At 51.8% G+C, this 22355-nt stretch overlaps 1 protein-coding gene across 2 annotated transcripts; it reads left to right on the top strand.

The window, feature by feature from the left end:
* Nucleotides 1-599: 599 nt before the first annotated feature.
* LOC144721977 (follistatin-A-like) lies at nt 600-19912 on the top strand. 2 transcript variants are annotated; one of them, XM_078599992.1, is made up of 6 exons: nt 600-835; nt 3390-3581; nt 7599-7814; nt 11758-12000; nt 16535-16765; nt 19040-19912. In XM_078599992.1, the coding sequence occupies exons 1-6, from the start codon at nt 751-753 to the stop codon at nt 19117-19119; spliced, it is 1047 nt and encodes a 348-aa protein (XP_078456118.1). In that variant the 5' UTR covers nt 600-750; the 3' UTR covers nt 19120-19912. The 2 variants fall into 2 exon arrangements, with proteins under 2 accessions (XP_078456118.1, XP_078456119.1); XM_078599993.1 differs by having other exon boundaries at nt 647-835; nt 19018-19177.
* Nucleotides 19913-22355: the final 2443 nt, after the last annotated feature.

Here is a 22355-nt window from a genome sequence, read left to right as displayed (position 1 = left end):
ACCCTATCACCTGGCTCCTCTTCTGCGAACGCAGCAGCGGAAAATAAAGTAATACAGAGGGCTCGTCGTTAATGCTGCTAAATGGAGGGAGACACAGTGACGTGATGGGAACCAACTCCACCCCACGAGACGGAACGAATCGCTTGCTCAGCTCCGCTCGGCAAGGATGAAGTGGAGGCGCGCGCGCGCCTGCGTGTGCGCGTGCGTGCGCGCGTGCGTGCCAGTGGTGGGACTGCGTATAACACGCGCATACTGCAATTCACGCTCAACTTAAAAAGAAAAATCTGGCTCCACTCTTACGACCCGGTTCATCCCACCTCTTCCCAGCCCTCCCCACCCGTTCACCCCCTCGCCCACCCACCCACTCCAACCACCATCCTCGAGTAACGAAATGCAGCCAGACACCACCACCACCGCATGAGACCGCCCACCATCTACATCAGTGCTGGGGAGAGGCGAGATGGGTGGGGGGAGGTGGGGGGGTGGTGATGTGGATTTGGGGAGTGTGTGTATGTGTATAGGGGGTGTGGTGTGGGGAGGTGGGGTAGGGAGGCGGGGGGGCGCTGGCTGGGTGGGTGGGTGGATGAGTGGTGGTGCCTGATCAAGTGAAATATTTAAGGTCGGTGAGCGACCAGTCTTAACTCTGAGAGAGACGGACAGACAAGAGTGCTCGGCTCCTCCGCTGTGACACTTTTAAAAAAAAGGGGCATTTTTTTTGTTTCGTCTCCGCTCGGGGCGCATCAACTCGAGATGTCATCGCAGAAGGTGGCGACCGTCAAAGTCTTCCTGGGCGCATTCCTCGTGTTTGCATTCATTGCGAATCACCCATCGCACGGTGAGTCGGAGTCGTCGTCGCAGTAGACAGACACACGCGCGCGAATACGCCGAGGGCATCGTTCGCATTTTTTCACGCGCCTCTCGTGTTTACACAATGTACGCGCACTTTGCCACGGTGTCAATCTGTTTGTCTCTCGCACGCACGCATATAAACAGCTATTGTGCATTGGCAACAACAAAAACATCAGCAGCGTTGCGTCTTCACCTGCCGACACCTAGCGGCTCCTTCTCATAGTGAGCAGCGCGCGACGGCGGGCCGTCGTCTGACGTGATGACGCCGACGGCGGGAGAATGTTCGCGTTTTAAGAAGAAAAACGAAATGACAATCTCACAATTCGGGGGTTGTTGCGCTCGGCGGCTTCAACGGGCGCGGCGGCTTCAACGGGCGCGGTGATGCGAAGGTTGATGTTTTAATCATTTTTGTTCAAACCCGTCGCCCTCTTACGTTGATTGCCCTTCACCGGCGGGGGGGTGGGGGTCCCCGCTGTTGGGGGCCACCGTGTCCATCATCGCTCCGCGTGGCACACCTGGGCGCAAAGGCGACGACGGGCGCGCGTTCTCGCATCGAGCCGCGGAATCCACACATTCGCGGAACCCTGCTCCAGGCGCAAACGCGACTGAAAACTCTGACAATAACCCGGCCACACGCGGCTATAAATACACACCGCTGTGTATATACACGCACGCACGCGCGCGCGCCTACACACACACGAACGCGCGCACAACTACCGCTGCCAAGCAAAAGCTACGTGATTGTCCGACTGACGGAATCGATCGCTTTCGCTTGCGGCGGGAGCGGCGTTCGTTGTTCCGTTGTTTTTTCTTTCTCTCTCTCCTGGTTAAAGGGAAAATAAAACAAACGTAGAGAAACGAGCAGAGAGAGAGAGAGAGGATCTTGAACATGCGCGATTGCAGAGCACGTGTGAGACGCGCCGAGTCGAGGCGCGGGCTGGTGCCGTGTCGGGTGTGGGACGAAGGAATTATCCAGTAATTGTACAACATTTGCCCAATGTTGCCAGTTTGCTTCGGGAACAAACATCGCGCGGACCGCGCCGTGGCGGGCGATATTGTCGCGACGCGCTCTTCTCGAGTTGTTGTTGTTGTTATTGCGCACCGCAGCAACAACAACAACAACAACAACAAAATTGAAAGCGTTGCGGAGAAAAGTGGTGACAAAGTTAGTAGGCTGCTCGCTCGCTCAGGCCGCCGGTGACCGTGGTGGTGGTGGTGGTAGAGGTGGTGGTGGCTTTGGTGGTGGTGGTGGTGGTGGCGCACAAGACGCCGCTGTTGACGTAGTGACTGCGACTCGCGTCAATCTCCCCACCACCGCCACCACTGCCGCCACAACCACCACCACAGCCACCACAGCCACCACCATCATCACCACCGCCACCACCACCACTGCCACCACCGCCACCACCGCGGAGTTGCGCCCGCGCGAGTTGCGCCACAGGCACCGTCGTGTCGAGCGGATTTCTCTTCTCGGCGGCGTCTTTCCAAGAAGCGCCCAGAAAACCCCACGGTGAGCTTCCCATGGGTATTATCTAACAAGCGTGATAAACGATAGCTCGTATATCACGCCGTGCGCAGCCGTACATCATCATCATCATCCCCACTCGGCGAGAAGCGGGGCTGGCAGCTGCCGCCACTGTCGCGTTCTGTGCGAGACCCCCCCCCCCCCAAACTGCCCCCCTCCCCCTGCGTCGCTGCGATCGAGTCTTTATTTGCTTTTTAAGGACGCGGCAGTTTGTGCGGCTTTACAGAACATTCACAAATCGCAGCCCGTATTGAGATACGAACTCGACACGATGCCTTGCTCAGACTCCCCCCGCGCCCCCCCCCCCTTGCTCACTCTCTCTCTCTCTCCTCCATCCTCCTTCTGTCTCGTACGGAGTTCGTGATGTGCGCGGGTGATGCAGCACCGCAGCCTCTCGATCCGTGCCCAACTTGACGCCGCTGCGTCGTGATTTTGTTGCGTTGGTCACTCGCCGAGCACACGACGTGCGCGTGTGGTATGCGGCGTGTGTGGTATGCGGTGTGTGGTATGCGGCGTGTGGTATGCGGTGTGTGTTTGTGGTGAGCGGTTGCGCGCTGCGCTATGAACCCGGTTCACCCGAGTTCGATTCCCGCTCACGGCCAACACCAAGTGACGATTATTTGAACCGGTTCTGGGCCTCCCCTAGGCCGACTCAGCCTCAAATGAGTACCTGGTGCGGTGTGTAAACATCGCCACTCGGGAGACAAAGGCGGTCGGGCGTGGTGCTGGCGACCCACCCCCTCGTGTGCCGTTCTGGCCTTCATTAGGTGCTCGCTAACAGCACTTGCCCCAACAGTCTGATCAGGCTATACGGGGGTTCTTTGTCTTTGTGTGTGTCCCGCTAACAGCACTTGCCTCAAAAGGCTGTTAAAGCTATACGGGGGGGATAGTCGTCTTTATCCCCGCCGCATACATTCGCATTGTACTTACCGTTAATATACATTACAATCATTATAATCAATACCCCGACCTCGTACCCAAACCGCCCACCGACCGACCCCCTTCCACCCCGCAGCCGGCAACTGCTGGCTGCAGCAGAGCAAGAACGGCCGCTGCCGTGAGCTGCTCAAGATGAACGTGAGCCAGCAGGAGTGCTGCCGGAGTGGTCGTCTGGGCTCGGCGTACACGGGCGAGCAAGTCTCCACCGCCACGCTCTTCCGCTGGATGGCCTTCAGCGGCGGGGCGCCCAACTGCAAGCCCTGCAAAGGTGCGACGCACGGCGGATGATCGATTCCTCTGCTCCGCTCCGTGCACCGTTTTCGTTTTTCTCACCTGAATTTTGCTCCGCTGTTCCAAACTCAAGCTAAATTCACCCACCCACCCACGAACGCACCGCCACCACCACCACCACCAAATATAAATCCCACAATCTTTACAAACCTGTTTAAAAAAATAAGCCAACGTGAATGGAGTGCATTGTGCAGATTGTCCTTCCAGACACCTGATTGACATTCTCTTAAACCACGTGCGCGTTTTTCTGAATGGATATCGTGTATTTGGTTGCCAATCAGAGCTTCACCGAGTCACAAGGCTATTATTACTCAAGGTTCCTACATTGGGATGTGTTGACCAATACCATTATTAAGTATTGGCGTCAACGCATAAATTGATGGAATAATTGATTGATTAAAGAACCAGCTAATTATCCGAAGCAATTAACCATCAGCGTCAGGTGCTGGTTTTAATTGAGGTGACGCTGATAGCTTTGGTTAAAGGCAATGTCCTGAGCGTCTGTCTCGAATCAATGTCTAGAAGCGCGCTGCTCTAATTGGCCACTGACTGTGAGGTCGTCGCTGCTCGAGTGGATGCACCGTGTTCACTCCTCTGGGTGCCGAGCCCTGGCCATGCTCGTTTAGTCACCACTCACTCGCCCATTCACTCACTCGCTCACCTCATCACCGACCCACTCATTCACTTTCTCGCCCACCCACCTCACACACACGCACACTCATTCACTTGCCAAATCACTCACCACCACCACCACCCACTGCTTGCTTTTCTCTGCTCGTACAAGAATGAGTATTTCACGCCAGCGCTGCCCAAATGCCAAGCGTCCGTGAGTCACGACCCCAAAATGCGTTTCCAGGTTTATTCATTAAAAAAAAAACTATGCACGTGTAAGCCCGCATGACGCGTGTGATGACTGCTTGACGTGAAAAAAAGATGAACTGCGGGAAGGTGAAAGGTCCACAAAGACCACTATTAATCCGCGTACAGGGTGTGCTGGAATGCGAGGTGACGTCTACCGCACACACAGCAGCAGCAACTCCAACTTGCGGCCAGCAATGGTTCAAATTTGTCAATGCACGGATATATGAGGATGACTGTATGGGACGTATTAATGTCGAAAATACCGTGCCTAAGGAGTGGAGAAATTGGTGATTGATTTCACCCAATTCCTACTTTCTAAAAAAGAATAAAGCTCACCATTAAAGTGTCCAATCCCGTTACAGCTCAGAAGTAAAGCAGGATTTTGCCCTGGTTAGTACTGAAGTGGGTGACCACCAGGGCTTCTCAGGCGTTGTAAGCGCAGAAATTCAAGGTGCCCAGGTGATCAACTGTCATGGAAAGTGTTGATAGCGACCACCTTTAAATGTGACGGTCAACCCCATCGTCGGCATGAGTTGTATCTGGATACTCCGGATGTCTCCCACATGATGCAAAACACTCATGAACGAAATCGTCCAAAAAAATCCCAAACTAAACACTGTATTGGGATTCGGCAAGGATTTCTGGGGTGAATGATTTCTGGGGTGAATAAATATTTCTGGGCATTCTTCGAAAAATTGGGATTATTATAAATTGGCTCTCGTCTGGTGGGTCGAAACGCTGTCGTGGGAACGATGTTGCAACGGATGAAAACAAAAATTACAGAAATGTGATGTGAAATTATCGTGATGGGTATTGGCAACTTCCTGTCAGAGCAGCCAGACTCAATATCATTTGTAGGCGGAATTATTGCACAACCGCTCTGCGCTGAGCATCCACAAGCACTGTTTTCAAAGGCTACCAGATGACACATGCCATTACGATTTTACAAATGTATGATCAGTTATGAGTATTGTGAAGTCCCGTGGGGAAGGGTAGTTGAATGCAGGATTGTCAACATTCCAACGCCTACATACACGTTTTGAGCACACTCAAAGACAAAGATCCCCCTTATAGCCCAAACAGGCTGCAGGGGCAAGTGCTGTTAGTGAGCACCTTTAAAGGCCGGCACAGCACAGGAGGGATTGGGTGGCCAACACCACGCCCGACTGCCTTTGTCTCCCGAGGTGTGATGCGTACACACCGCACCAGGTACTCATTTGAGTCTGAGTCTACCTAGGGGAGGAGCAGGACCGGTTCACCGATGTTGGCCGTGAGCTGGCATCGAACTCGGGTTTCGTAGCGCAGCGCACTAACCGCGACACGACCGCTCCACATAATTGAGCACTCGCACGCTCACACTCACAACACAACGCGATGTCAAAAATGCTGCAATAAAAACGATTATCAAAGCCCCCCCCCCCCCGGTCCCCCTTCAACCTTCAGTCGGTGGGAGGTCGCTCATCCTCATTTGCTACCCCATCCACATTCTGGAACTCCCCTCCCCCAACTCTCCGTGTCGTCGATTCTTTGTTCCCTGCTCAAATCCAGGCTCAAAAGGTCCCTTCCCCCCTCCCCCCTCTGATGACGACTGATTGTCCGTTTCTCTCTACGAAATAAACATGCCCACCCCGTTTCTATACAGCGTCTCGAGATGTGGCTGCAATTCGACGTTTTTTTTTAATATATATATGAACCTTATGGCGGGACCCTGGGGTCCCTGGGGTCCCGCCATAAAGTTCAAATATAAAAAAAAACTAATCTGTCATTGTAATAACATCGTGCGTACATATGTGCAATTGTTTAAACCTTTCCTTTACAAGCAGCTGAGAGACCCAAATTGAAGACGAAAGTCTCTCTCCCATTACACCTGGACAGGAAGGCAGGGCAAGTGATGTTAGTGAGCGCCTATTGTTTGATTAAGACCAACGCGAAGCACAAAGGGGCACTGGTCTTGGACCCGCACCACGCAAGGTCGACCAACTTCATCTTCTCAACATTTCCACTGACCACACGACCACTCTCCCGCTTACAGCACTCAGTTGGGCCAATTCCACATCACTGGAGCCAAGTCACTTTTCAAAACAAACCAATTACTCCCGAAGCTCATGGCCAGAAATCAGACTCCAGTTTATAGCACAGGCGGTTTAAATTGCGCATTGATATACCAGTTCGATGTTATTTCACTCGGCTTACGTTTGCGCGTGTGCCCGAATGTGTGCGTGTGGTGGGGGCCGTTGGGTCGTGGCGATGTAGCAGTCGTTGCTCCGCTTGTGGAGCCCATCAACCTGGGTTCACTTCGCGGCACTGGCTAACATTCGTGGCGCGAGATATCTGAACTCGTATTGGGCAGCCCCAGGTCTACTCAACCTTAAATGAGTACTTCCTGCTGCTGTGTCAAACACCAGCATTGGCGAGGCAATCCTGGTGTGCCCCGGTGAAGAGATGTTAACTGCTTCCTCTGGCATACTGGAGGTCGTGGGTTCGATCCAGACTGTGACGCCTGTATATGTGGAATTTGCATGTTCTCCCTGTGGTCGCGTGGATTTTTCTCCAGGTCCCCCGATTTCCCCCTCCACATGTAGAACGTGCGTTTAGATTATTTGGCTGCGATACATTTCCACATGATGAGGCGCTTCGTTGAGCTATCAGGTCGCTTCTGAAAAAAAGAGCGATATAGCTCAGGTGGCCTTACCTGATAAAATAAATAGTTTAGTTTTAGTGCCCGAGCCTCCACGGTTCACCGTGCGCCGTTCTGGCATCAATAGCTGCTCGCGAACAGCACTTGCCCAAACAGTCTATTAAAAGTATAGTGATATAGGTTTTTACCCTTTCAACTGGTACAAAAAACTGACACCTTTATACAAGGCATCATGTTTGCAATAACCACAACACAAGCAGTCAAAATGCAAACAAAAAGAAACAACTCTGATGATGATAATGATATACATTGTCCTTGAAGTTGATTGGTGCACACCCGAGACAGCTTTTCTTAGAGCCTAGTCTCAAATGGTGTTGGACCAGATGACGCCAAAAGGCGCACAACTCAAAAACAGTCTGTTCAAAGGCTACGGCGGGTGTTCTTTGTGTTTGTGCGCGTGTCTCTGTCTGCGTGCGCGTCGCATCTCCATTGCAGAGACGTGCGATAACGTGGACTGCGGGCCCGGCAAGCAGTGCCGCATGAGCCGCAGGAACAAGCCGCGTTGCGTCTGCGCCCCTGACTGCTCCAACGCGAGCCGGTCGTCCGTGTGCGGCACGGACGGCAAGACGTACCGCGACGGGTGCGCGCTCCTCAAGGCCAGGTGCAAGGGCCAAGCCAACCTGGAGATGCAATACCATGGGCCATGCCAGAGTGAGTGCTGACCACCCACCTCTAGCTCACCTCTCACCTAACCCACACCGCCACCAACCTCTCACCAAACCCACCCAACCCACACAACCACCATCACCCTTCCAGTGGCACAGCTTTTGAGTGTGCAGGCGGTGCCACTGTGCCGGGCCCCGCAGGCCCGAGGACGGGGACATTGGACAGATGGCTCCATGTTATTCCTTGCGCCATGCCACTGGCACTCTTCCCTGCTCTCCTCTCCTCTCCCCTGTGGTTCAATATGAGATTGGGGCATTGGGTGGTGATGCACGCATTCCAGTAATGCAGCGCATTGGAGGCGAGGGTTAGTGGACAGATTTGCAGTTGTACTAAAGTCCCATATCTGCCGAACTACCAGTGGACAGGAGATGGCAGTAGAGCAAACGAGTCCGTGAATCCGTCTGTGCAGAACTATGAGCATTATCCGCTTGTATTCTGAGTCTTGAGGCTTTGTGAGGCTTTGCTTGGTAAGAATAGGGCTCCACTATCATCTTGTTATTCATTATTTTATTTCCTACTATTTTTCTCTCTCTAAACCGATCACGGAGTGTAACTACCCCACGCACTCGATTCAGCTGTGTCTGCCAGCTGACTGAAATTAGCAAATGCCCCACTGCCCAGCGACACAATCCAACCCTGGGCAGTGTGGTCGGGGCAAGGCAGGGCATGGCAGGGCAAGGCACTCCAAACACTGCCCCAATTGCAGGTGACATGTGCGGGTGGTGTAATTGATAACTGGAATGTGCACGAATTGTTTAATGCATTCTTTTATGGGCTGCAGCCAGGTCGGCTCTCATTGCGAGGTGAATTTATTTTATACGCTGGTAAAAAAAAAACCGAGCAAGCACAAATATCCCAGGGAATGTGTCACATGACAACCGACAAAGCTCATGCAAGTCACTTGGTGGATATCGAACACAGCTGCTTTCTAGATTAGCAATCTCTTGCGTTGTTTTGCTTCGCTTGATACAAACAAGCAAAGTGATGCTCTCAAACGAAAGGCCATTTTAAAAGGGAAAGTGGTGGTTGGAGAATGTGAGCGTGCGTGCATTATCTCTGCTGGATCAAAGCCAATGCAAATGTAACACAATATCAAGTACTTAACACGGAACATTCACGATGTCCTTCACTGATGATATACAGCACTATAAAGCATTTTAATCTGGGTCTTGCGCACGTAACCACTGCCTTATAAGACCAACTCCTGCCTTTTGATAGTTTCCCAAACTGTAGTCCTCACACCGAACCTCAACAGTTTGTCTCATTATGTTCTACTATCTTATCGGTTCAAATACAGATTAAGTAGTCACGCACCACACGCGTCTGATGATTGCTAAACATGCACCGTCAAGCACGCTGCCAAGTACACGACCACACACACACGTTCTTAATCTGAACCAGCACCCTCGAGGTCACGAGGAATGTATTTAGCAATCATCAGACGCGTGAAGCATGTAACAATTTGTTTTGCATTTGGTCGGGAGAAGATTGGTAAACACGGAAAGGCATTCTCCATGGAGGCGCACGAGGATGTTCGCTTGGGAAATCCCGGTCTGATCCTCAATGGAATCATTAACCAATTAATTATTCAAAGTTTGCCGTTTGTAATTAATTAACAATTTATGCTTGACTAAATCACAAATTGAAAATCCCAGTCGGCAAATGTGTTTTTTTTAACGAGATCCAAACACCTCCCTACAATCCCCCATCATCACCACCATCAACTTTCAAATCACTGCGACTGCTGCACCTGCCAACACAGACTTCTGTTGATCCCCACACACACACTCGCACGCACCTCCACGTTATGTGCCAGACAGCCAGGTTCATAGCGCAGCGTGCTAACCGCTACACTACCGCTCCCCCCACACACACACACTCGCACGCACCTTCACGTTCTGTGCCAGACAGCCAGGTTCATAGCGCAGCGTGCTAACCGCTACACCACCGCTCCCCCCCCACACACACACACTCGCATGCACCTTCACGTTCTGTGCCAGACAGCCAGACTTTGGCTTATCCCTCACTCTCTCCCTTGCCCGCTCTCGCTCTCTCTATCCCCTTGAAAAAAAAAGCCCCTGGGTGTTCCAGCACGCGCAGTGCCCCCCCCCACCACCACCACCTCCCACCAACTCTTTCTACCGCGTAGCCAGACGTGCACTTTCGCACGCGACTCGAGTGACAGGGCCAGGATATTTACGTTGGTCACACTGGCGCTCGACCGAGCGGTCGGCGGCGGTGGCAGCGGCCGGCGGCAGATTTCACTCAATGGGTGCCAAAAAAAAAACCGCACCGTGCCTCCCGCAATCGGCGATTGCGCACTCCCCACCACCCCCAACACGGCTCCTTCATCACAGCGCACCTCTTTCGCCGTCCCACCACCCGCCAGCCTGCGCTCGCCCGCCCACCAACGCTCGCGCTCCGATCGCCTCTCCTCCTCCCTGCAGCCAGCTTCCACCCCCTCCACCCCCTCCACCACCCCCCCCCCTTCCACTTTATCTTTTTCCCCAGTCTGTGGTTCACAATAGCCACATTTTGAAATAGCAGCGGTCTCAGAATAGCCACACTCATGACCGGCGGCTGACGTTTGGAGGAATGTGCCAATGGAATATGCTGGGCCGTCGGTGCAACTTTGCGTGACCGTCCTTCACCTGCGCGGGGAGCAGACGCATGCGCTGGTTTTTTGCCCACTTTTGTCTTTAGGGGTGTATTCTTAATCCGCCGAGCCTGCATGTGTATATATAAGAGTATATATATATACACACCATATTTATATACACCATCTTACGATTGATGTTTGTACTGTTCAAAGCCATTAGCGTGTTACATGTTTAACGCTTTACAAAATGTAATGCATTCATACAGGAAAGCCTCATAGAGTCTAAATTTTTTTCAATAGGGTTCTGCATGGCGTGGTCTGAGTGCCAAAAAAGTCAGTCGGTACTCTCACCCACCACGAACACCTAGACTATACCCGGAATAAAATTAGACACTCGCCTGAATTAACAGCCGATTGTTGTTGACCAAACAAACATCACATTTGCCTGGACACCATTTGCATTGTTCCAAAAAAAAGCACCAAGATCCTCGGTCTCCCCCCAACATTGGTTTTGGGTGTCCCAAACTATATTGAGATCACTCTCTGAATCAGCACTCTCAGTCTGGCCTGGGACACGTCCCCCCCCCCCCTACATTAAGTGTGCGCTAGGTGTGACAATTGAGTGTGCATTTCAATTCATAAGACTGGTAAATGTGGAAATGTGGAGCAGAGTGGACTGCGAGTAATCGGACGTTGGGGAATCTGATGGCTCTAAACGAGTAAAGACCGACAGAAATTAGAATCTTGCCTAGCGCGCTGATTCTGGACCTCGCCATAGCAATGTGGAATTTGCACCACCTCCTCCCCAGAGCTTCCAATGGAGATTAGCAGGGCAGACGCTTTGATCGTATTGACATGAGGCGAGTAAGATTTGTCATGTTTTGTCATGGATCTCCAGTCATCTACCACCTATGCCTATTACTAAATGCCATTAGATCTTAGAAGCGAAGTAGAATTTAGCCTACTTAGTAATTGAATGGGTGGCCGCCATGGATAACTGTATGTGGGTGTTCTCCATGCACTGTGGCTTCCTGTCACATTAATTTCTGTAAAATGGTATTAGTCAAACATCCACATTGCTCAATTTAGCAGAACCTTCCGGACAAAAAAAAAATCTTCATCTTGTCGCTATAATTTTTTTACTACTAATACGACTACTACGCACCGTGAATTCTCATGTTCTCATTCTCACGCTTTGACACCACCTAATGATTGCAATTGCGGTCGCAACAACAACAACAACAACCACTGCGACCACGAACAGCGGCAGCGGCGGCAGTCCGATTAACCCCCAGAGGTGTCGACGAACGTGCGTGCGCGTGCGTGCAGAGAACTGCAAGGACGTGCAGTGCCCCAGCGGCACCTTCTGCGTGGTGGACCAGAACAACAACGCGCACTGCGTGCTCTGCAACCTGCGCCCGTGCCCCGCGGATTCCGGCCAGGGCGAGCAGCAGCAGCAGCAACACGTGTGCGGCAAGGACGGCGTCACCTACGCCAGCGTGTGCAACCTGCGCCGTGCCACGTGCCTGCTCGGAAAGTCCATCGGCGTCGCCTACCAGGGACGCTGCTCCAGTGCGTATTTGAAACACGGATTGGCCGAACGACTTTCCCGTTCGCCACCCCACGGCACGCACACTTCGCATCGACGGAGGCGTATTCGTGGGCGCTCGACGATTTGACATTTTACCGAATCGCAAGGATGTTTGGTTCAATAATGCGGTCGTGCCCAGCCTCTGGTACGGGCACCCACTGGTAGTGACCACCGGCGGTCTGCAGGGATGTGGGAAGTGCTCCGAGCACGATTGTTGCACCCGCGATTCGGTTCGCAGAGCGTCAGATCGTCTACTGCACGCTGGCCCACCGACGTTTAGCGAGGTTTGACGGTGGACCGCAAGTCCAGGAAGGGTGGAAACCCGCTGCTCTCGGATGTATAAAAAAAGTAAACTAATAAAAGCTTAAATTATAATCAAGACCGATTACTCCAACCAAAGAATAACACGGTGAAAGCAGACACCCAACTCCCCCTCGTGTGTTTGAGTGTGTGGGTGCACACGCACATGTACACACTGACAAAGACCCCCCCCCCCCCCCCCCCCATGTAGCCTTTATCAGACAGTTAGGGCAAGAGTTGCTAGCGAGCCCCTGTTTGAACAGTTCTAACACATTCTGTAACTCATCAGAATCTAGGCACATGCTGTGGCCAGCACCACGCATTACTTAGTCAAAGTTTTTGTATATTCCAGCACCAATGTTGGTACCACGCGCCAGGCGCTTATTTTGAATTTGAGGCCGAGTCTACCCATGGGATTCCCAGGCCTTGTTAACACACAACAACAACAACAACCGCCATTCGCCACTAAGTGGCGGTGATGTCACCACGACGCTTGTGCCAGGCTATGTGCACCTTGAGGCCACGTGTGTTAACACACACACACACATAAACAATGATATGATGGCAACGCAGCCCAAGGGGCAGCTGTTAACCAGCGATGTGATTTGTAACATTGGAGTGTAATCGTCTCTAGGCCACGAGATCACGTGTTTATTTTGAGTTCCCTTAGCTACAACACGAGCAATAAAGACGTCCTGTCGTCGTTGTCGGCCACGAGGGTGTGGAGAGGTGGTGTGGAGTCTTGGCTTGAGAGTAGATGCGGTGCAGCAGACGTCGCCGATGCTTTTCACACACTCGGTCACCCAAAGCACCGGTGGTAATTTTTTAGACATTGCCCCAACCCGTCTCGTCCATTGTTTTCTCATGATTTCCTATCACGCTCATCACAGTTGTGCCACAGACTCGGTAACTTACCTTGGGACTGCCTTCATTGCCCTTCCCTAAGGGATTCAGTTTAATTTGTTCAGCCTTTGGGTGAGCAGAAGCACACGTTTCTTTCAGCAGGGTTGTTGATTGCCGTGTCCGGGTTCAATCGGAACACTGGCTTGAATATTTTTTGAGTTCAAGAGGTCAGCACGGTCAATGCAATTGCTTCCGGAATTCTGCCAGATCCCACAGTTTTTGAAGAGATGTTTTCCATAAATATTTCCACAGGCAATTCTCGATGACAGTCATTCAGAGCTGCCTTGTAGGAAAAACAAAGTGTTCAACCTCATCACCGCTAACATGCCATTGGTGGCTTTTCTCCTGGTTCTCCGATTTTCCTCCCCACATGAAGTCAAACACTCAATAGAATTGGGCCACACGTGCCAATGTAAGCAGCATCCTCCTGAGAAAGTCATGAGGCTCCGGGAGCCTTTAAACGAGTCGATATTTGGCATTATTGTTTTTAGACATTAATGTGATCAGCTCTTACACACGACTTCACATATATATTGCGACGGAGCAGAGATTTAGAAACCCAGACGCATACGGGTATTTCAGCCGTACACACACACACACAGAGCCTCGCTCCGCTGCAGAATCCGCAGTGGATTCTCGCTTATTGAAGCGATTAGAGGCAATCATCAAACCTGCCTCAAACACACTGCCACAATCACTCGGGCTCGCAAATGTTTACACCGAAGCGCATGCTGCAGCTTTGAAGTAGACTTCCGCATCGGAATGATTATTTGCAGAAGGAAACACACTCGCGTACCCATGACCTCACCCCTCACGTCTTCTTATCAACGTGCAAAAAAGAAACGTTCCACGGGTCACATTTTGTACAAAGTGAACATTTAATTTTGGAGGAGCGGTGGCAACGGAGCCCATCGCGCAGCGCTACGAACCCGCCGAGCCGATTCAATTATCGGCCACGGCCAATATCAGTGGCGAGTGACATCTGAACCATACGCGACCATACATCACCACGCCGGTCGGCGCAGGTTGGTGAACGGAGTAAGTGTAGCGCCCAGGACCAGCTCAGATATTTGCATCGACTCACCCACTGGCATTATAACCGTGGCCAGGAATCGAACTCAAAAAGCCTGCGGTCAGGTTCAGAAGCGCGGTGCGCTAGCAACTGCGCCACCGCTCCACGCGAAGCCAGCAGCATCAGCAGCAGCTGCGGCGGCGGCGGGCGGTTCCAGTCTTGTTGGAAGGCGGCCTTTTTGGAGCGCGCTGAAAGCACCGCTATTAATGCGTCTGCGCGTGTGATGTGTTCCCGGCGGGGCGGGTAAAAATAGGGCCCCCCTCCCCCCGCCCCCCGCCGACCGACCGACAGCGCTAAACGTGCGCGATCCGTCTGACGCTTTCCGGCCGCACGCGTCATTCCCGCCGCCTCTTGCGCAACGCGCGGTCTCTCCCTGGCGCTCGCCACGTACGCCACGGCCCCGAAAACAACCGCGGAGGGGGAGGAGGTGGTGGTGGTGGTGGTGAGCGTAACGCGTGTTTACGAGCAGTGGGGAGAGAGAGAGAGTCGGGGGTGGGGACTCCGGGAGAGAACAGGCGAGGGAGACAGAGGGGAGCGGAGACGCGCACGCATGCTGGGCGGGTAACGGCGCCGTGCTCGCAACGCGTCGCCTGAAGACGGGTTTTTTGGGAGTGGGGGTTGACGCCGCGCGCGCGCACACAGCAAACACATCGAGCCCCTAGCCCCACCGCCGCCAAATCTAATAGCCGTACTGTTGGGGCAAGGGCTGTTAGCGAGGACATATTATGGCGCAGGGGTGCCGTGGCCATGCAGAAACACGCCTGGCCGACCCTTCATGTTCGCGCATCGCGCGCGGTGCTTAATTAAGGCCAAGTAGACCTAGGGGACACGCATGCACACACGCACCACGCGTCAATCCGCCCCAGGCATATTTATGATATGAAGCGAGGTGTCGGTGCATTCCCCGACGCCGTATTGTTATCACACGGCAACAACAAACACGCCGTTGTGAACCATGGAGGAAGGGTCGTGTTTACAGCGCGCGGCTATCATTTAGGAGTTCGAGGCGGCCCCCGTTTAGACTTCCCGCTCATGCCGCGACCCTCGGCGGATTTCCACGACCGCGATCAAAACCCATTACAGGGTCCCCCCCCCCCCCCCCACTTTATGCGGCGGCGGTAGATGCGTTCCAAATAAATGAGGGGCGCACAAAGCGAAACGACACGAGGGGAGACAGCTCCCTGCCGAGTGGCGCCGAACAGCACACACTCAGTGCTGTGCCCACGTCCGACCGCATAGCCGCCAATGAGTGAATTCAAACCGCGTGTAGCGAATTTTGGGTAAGAAAGTGGGGTTTGACGGAGAGAATACCGCGTCCGCTTTACCGCTGCGCGCAGCAAATATACTAACGCGACGGTACAAATAGACTCGGAGCATTCAGGGGCAGAGTCATGGGGCACGCTGGTTTATATCGCCCTGCGGAAAGACATCTCGGCAGATGTCGCGTAGCGAGAGTGGCTCAACGCGAGCTAGAGAGGAAGTTGCGTAATTGACTTAATGGGTTTGCGGGGAAAGTGACAACATTCTCGAAGGTATTATTGTTTAAATCAACGGTTACCCGAGCTGACAGCGGCACCTCCGACAGAGCGACAAAGGCCAAAGCAAATCCATAGCTCAAGAAAAAAAAAGGAACTGGGAGAATTAAGTTCAACATGCATAGTGTACATAACGGAGGTCTCAAGGTTTGTGTTTTACAAACTCCACTCCTTGCCATCCCACCACTCATCTTTTCCGAGTTGTCCAATTCACCTCGTTTCAGAGACGGCACAAACAGATGAGATCTTTAACACTGCACGCGCCTCACTGCTGCGACTGGACACCCTTCCACGAGGCGTAGAGAACGCCTATTCAGTTTAAGATACGATAACATCCGTCCGTGTGTGTGTGTACGTTGAGTCGTGATGTAGAGAGCGCTTATTTGCAATGATAAGCGCCTCGTGACGTCACGTGGGCATGTTTACCAATCATCGGGTGCGCAGCGCGTGAGTTCATGGCTTATGGTTTGTAATTAGAACGAGGGAAGACGACAAATTGTTGAGTCGGTACGGACGCGCCGGCGCGCTTCACACAAAAGTGGAAGTTTAATTTGGGCGAAACCTTGAACGTCATTTTAAAAATAAACCTCTTGCGTGTGCATGGGGTGGCAGCGGCACCAACAGCAACCACCCAGCAAAGATAAACAAAACAAAATAGATTAACATCCGACGTCCTCCTGTGCGGGTCGAACCGTTTCGCCGCAGAGTCCAAGTCCTGTGATGACGTCCTGTGCGGATCGGGCAAGAAGTGCCTCTGGGACCCTGCAGAGGGAGGGCCGCACTGCGCGCAGTGCAACGACATTTGCCGCGACGCCAAGCGCATGGAGCCCGTGTGCGCGACCAACAACAACACCTACCCCAACGCGTGCGCCATGAGCAACGCCGCGTGCTCCAGCGGCATCTACCTGGAGGTCAAGCACACGGGCTACTGCAGCGGTAAGGGACACCCGTGCGCGGGCACGCACGCACGCACGCGCTTGGCACGCGCGACATCAAAGGTTTATAGAACGGGTACGCAGACACGCGCTGTGTGAGGGGAGCACATCGCCTCCGTGCACATGCCGATAAAACAATCCCCGTCAGCACTGTTCCTGAAGAAAAATAAAAAATAAATAGTGCATTGTGGTGCTCTTTCTTTACCTTAGATGACCGTCAAAATACATGCTTAGCAAAATGTGACCGGCTTTGGCAAGGCGCAGTGATGAACAATCGTGGACCGGTTTCGTTCTTGTTATGATTCATCAACACATGTAGAATCACCATGGCCCACTGCTGCAAAGTCTGCCCCTGGAAGCCACATACGTAATGCCTCCGATTAGTATGGTCGGCTACATACGGTGCGAAATCAGTTCAACATACACATGTGTAGTCTCCACCTCCACACTATTATTCTGTTATTTACAGACTGGCCAGAAGCGCCCTCACCTTGACTCGCATGCCGCTGATCACGTGGGGCCTCTGTGCGTCAATGGGACCTCACAGTGGGACCGCACAGTGGGACATCAATGAGACAATTATGCAAAAGAAGCACACAATGAGACCCCCGTAGAGGCATTGGAAACTGAATGAGGCTATGGAACTCAATGAGTAAATTGGACTTCAATAAGTCAATGGAAATTCATTGAATACAATCGGACCTGGGTAAGTGGATGCATCGGAGAGGAAATGAGATCTCACAGTCGGGCCCCAAAGAGGCAATTGGACTTAAATAAGGGAATATTATCTCAATGAGTCAGTGCAACGTATGTGGTGAGTCACTGGGACCTCACAATGGAGCCTCTTGAGTCAGTAGCACCTCGGTAGATGGATACTTCAATTAATCAATGGAACCTGACAATCGGATATTGCTGGAATGGTATGTCAGCGAGTCTAATCAGAACCAGAGCACCTCAGACGGGGAGTTAGTGGGTAAGACGCACATCCTAGATTTGAAGTGTTCGTTCTTTCGGTAAAGTCACGTAGGTGAAAAAATAGAATAAACTAAATAAATAAATATTTTTTCACGACGTTTCGATTGCAACACAAGCAATCATCAGGTGTGACAACCACAGCAAGAATTGTTTTAACTTCAGTAAAACGTCGTGATTTAATTTATTTATTTTAATTACATTTTTTCACCGACGTGACTTTACCGAAAGAACCAAAGAGTAAAGATACACATCGCCACTTTGTGCACGAACTGTTCTTGTGTGCTGTATGATCGACGTATGCAATGAATACGTTCAAGATATGTTAATTACGCACATTTACCAACACGCATTCATTTCTAAATTGTTACCGTAACTTGCATACGCGTGACGCGCATGCATTTATGCGTACTGCAAAAATTCAGAGAGTGTGGAGGCGAACGTGTTTAATTGAACAAGAGCTCACTGAGTAATCATCAACTTAACCATTTACAATTCACACGTGATCAATCTAATCAGCTACCTCATGGAGGTGAAATAAAACAAAACGCGATCTGAAGCTCATGCGGCTACACACTGCCCACACTCGGTATGGTGTCCTTCACTCCCCTCGGCATTTACATTTCGATTTAAAGCTTTCGTGACTGCAGGGATTCATCTTCTTGGTTCTTTCGGTAAAGTCACGTAGAAGGGAAATAATAAAATAATAAAAATAAAACATAATTAAATAATTCTCACGACGTTTCGGCCATAACGCAAGCAACCGTCCTCAGGTGAATAACAGGTCTGTCGAAAGACAGCGTCTGAATTCAGACGCTGTCTTTCCGACAGACCTGTTCTTCTGCTTGCGTTGTGGCCGAAAACGTCGTGAGAATTATTTTATTATGTTTTATTTTTATTATTTTATTATTTCCCTTCTACGTGACTTTACCGAAAGAACCAAGAAGATGAATCCCCTCGGCATGTTCAATTCACAGCCGCGGATGGCACCAACGGCGATTATCTGAACCGCTCTGTGTCCAAAACCCTCGGTTCGGCTCAGCCTTACAAATGTGGCTGAGATAAAGGCGACGGAGCGTGGTGCTGGCCACACCACCCAGCCTGGCGACCTTAATGGGTTGTTCGCTCACGGCGCTTTGCGCCCCCGACATTCTGCGCAGAGGGCATCTTTGTGCGTTGCGTCACGTGTTTGTCTTGAGCTGTGTTTGCCAGTGATTTTTGTGGATACCCCTGTTTGTTGAACCCAGAACTGCAGCATCGCTTGCCTTGTTCTCATCGCAGCCGCCGTGTATTCCTTTCCCAGCCATCAGTGAGGAAGAGGAGGAGGACAACGACGATGTGGACATGAACACATTTCCTAAACCTATCTTTCACAACTGGTAGTAAAGCTTTGGACCTAAAAAAAAACCACACACACACAAGAAAAGCAAAAAAAAATGTTTCCATATTCTTTCACGCATCTCTAAGCGCCCGGCTAGGGCCAAATCACGAACCGTACACTACTGTACATATTCTAGAGGAAGCCACTTGTATTTATTCGCGTGATGTTCTAAAAAAAAAAATCTGTACAACATTCGTTTTTTTTAATTTATAGCATTGCAGTATTTATACTATATGGTCAGTCTGAAGTGTTTATTTATTTTGCAGTACATGTAGTAGTGTTGTGGAATTTGTATCTCGTGCCAAGAGGATAAAGGGGGCCCGATTTGGTTCACACTCAAAACATAAACAATGACTGGTGTTTTGCATGCAAAAAAGGGGCAGACGTAGACTATAGCTCTAGAGTTTATTTAATTGCTTTTGAGATCGCGTTATTACCAGATTTTACTCCAAAGTATCTGTAATGGGTATACTAATCAGTGTTATAATAGATACAATGTGAATGTTAAACGCTTCATGTATGTTGTCGTTGTTGTTTTTTAAAATCTATCTTTGCAACTCTACCCCATCCTCACCATACCCCCCCTCCCCTTCCCCCAAATCAACCCGACGTTTGTGTTCCTAGCCTTTAGTTTTTACCGCTGCCTGAATGAAGATATATTTTATAAGTACTAAAACATGGATCATGTTTTTGTATTGAAGTATTTCAATATAATTTTGTACTTTAAATATGATATGCTTTCTTTGTGATTTGTTGTATATATCGTGACCTTGTAAATATACCGAAGGGCACAGACTGGTGTGTTTTGTTTTTGTTGTGTATAAACGTTTCGAGACGGGGAAGGGAATTCACGCACGCGCCATTAGCGCTGTCGGCTACGTACGGTGCAGAAGAAGTTCAACACACACACGCGCGTGCGTGCGTGCGAGTGAAACTTCGCAACCGCGCACGTTTTAACGGCGCGCCAAGCAAGAAAATAACCTCATCACATCCATGAATATCAATCGGGGGAAAAAAGAAAAAAATGGGTGACGTTTCGGGCAATGGCCCTTCTTTAGATCACAAATAACGCTTTAAGCTTGTTACAAATTACGTGATGTATACGCTGTGCAGAAGAGTCATTGCCCGAAACGTCGCAGCGTGATTGACGAATGTGATAACGACTGTGCACACACACCGAGAGATAGAACGGGCAGTCGGGAAGTTGCGAGAATAGGATTTTGAGATGGCCGTACATTGAGAAACCGATAGAAGGAACACGTGTGATTGCAGGACGCACGCACGCACGCTCTGTACATTATATCGACTGCTTAGAAGAAGCACGTGGGCTTAGGTAGGACACGTCATGGCTAGAGGGGACGATGGTCGAGAACAATGACGGAATGGCATCCAAAGATAGGAATGCGTCCGCAAACGTCAACTACGGAGACGATGCATCGATGGGAACGCGCTCGTGTACACCGCGCTAGCGTCAATGGATTCTTACATGGCACGACAGCGAGAGATGGAGTCGGCTTGAGGAGGCCTCTGTCCAGCGGCGTATTGACCGTGGCTGATGCTAATGAACGCATCTCAAAGCGTAAACGATGCACCACCGAACCCGCTCGCATGCAGTGCCCGCCACTCTGAACGCCACCGGCCAAATGCACCGATTACGGTCGAGCGGTGACACAGAAGGTGAGAGTCGTAAAAAAAAAAAGCCCCCACGCTGAAGATTAAGTTGGTGCAACTTTCATTTGGCATCTTTCTCAAATCTTTCTGACCCCCCCGCCCCCACCCCCTCGAGTATATATGCGTACAGGGCAGAGTTTGGGACACACTCGCAGACGGTGATAAAATATATTGGACGTTTTTACTGTCCAAAATACATTGCCGTCGTGCCGTCTGGCGTTCCTTGCGCCAAATAAATACGTGGCAAGGGCTTTTACGAGAATATTCAGCCGAAACTCCGCCCTATTAAGAACATTACCTCATCGCACTCAATCAAGCAGAGTGCGCATTAACGTCAGCGCGCTCCAGAATGTACGGGGCGTGCACACCACGCCAAGATCGACACACCACGCCAAGATCGACACACCACGCTCGTGCGATCAGAACCACACCGCACGCAGCGCCACGCGTCCACACAGCGAACCGCGCTCACGAAAGTCACACCGCGACCCGGCCAAGATCTCTGACAACACCGCTCACGCCAAGCTTGGGACACACCACGCCTGGATATCCACTACCCGATCCACTCCCTGCCAGGATATCCACACCAAAATGGCACTCCCTTTACACCACGGAACTCGCTCCCCCACTCTCTACAACGTCGCTCCGTATACTACACTCGGTTCTCCACTCCGTAGCATGCGCTCTACACACCACCACGCTCTTACTCCACCACGCTCTCACTCCACCACTCTCACTCCACCACCCTCTCACTCCACCACCCTCTCACTCCACCACCCTCTCACTCCACCACGCTCTCACTCCACCACCCTCTCACTCCACCACCCTCTCACTCCACCACGCTCTCACTCCACCACCCTCTCACTCCACCACCCTCTCACACCACCACCCTCTCACTCCACCACCCTCTCACTCCACCACGCTCTCACTCCACCACCCTCTCACTCCACCACCCTATCACACCACCACCCTCTCACTCCACCACGCTCTCACTCCACCACCCTCTCACTCCACCACCCTCTCACTCCACCACCCTCTCACTCCACCACGCTCTCACACCACCACCCTCTCACTCCACCACGCTCTCACTCCACCACCCTCTCACACCACCACCCTCTCACTCCACCACCCTCTCACTCCACCACCCTCTCACTCCACCACCCTCTCACTCCACCACGCTCTCACTCCACCACCCTCTCACTCCACCACGCTCTCACCCCACCACGCTCTCACTCCACCACCCTCTCACTCCACCACGCTCTCACTCCACCACCCTCTCACTCCACCACGCTCTCACTCCACCACTCTCTCACTCCACCACGCTCTCACACCACCACCCTCTCACGCCACCACGCTCTCACTCCACCACCCTCTCACTCCACCACCCTCTCACTCCACCACCCTCTCACTCCATCACCCTCTCACTCCACCACGCTCTCACCCCACCACGCTCTCACTCCACCACCCTCTCACTCCACCACCCTCTCACTCCACCACCCTCTCACTCCACCACGCTCTCACTCCACCACTCTCTCACTCCACCACGCTCTCACTCCACCACCCTCTC

Source organism: Lampetra planeri, chromosome 13 (genome assembly GCF_965212315.1).
Source record: "Lampetra planeri chromosome 13, kcLamPlan1.2.h2, whole genome shotgun sequence".
Classification (NCBI taxonomy): Eukaryota; Metazoa; Chordata; class Hyperoartia; order Petromyzontiformes; family Petromyzontidae; genus Lampetra; species Lampetra planeri.
This window is presented reverse-complemented; position numbering and strand designations above follow the sequence as displayed.

Excerpts from the sequence above, each read along its gene's own strand:
- LOC144721977 (XM_078599992.1), top strand. The coding sequence starts at position 751 with ATGTCATCGCAGAAGGTGGCGACCGTCAAAGTCTTCCTGGGCGCATTC. Across the intron at positions 7,815-11,757 it reads ATACCATGGGCCATGCCAGA|AGAACTGCAAGGACGTGCAG; the intron begins GTGAGTGCTGAC and ends GCGTGCGTGCAG. Across the intron at positions 12,001-16,534 it reads CTACCAGGGACGCTGCTCCA|AGTCCAAGTCCTGTGATGAC; the intron begins GTGCGTATTTGA and ends GTTTCGCCGCAG.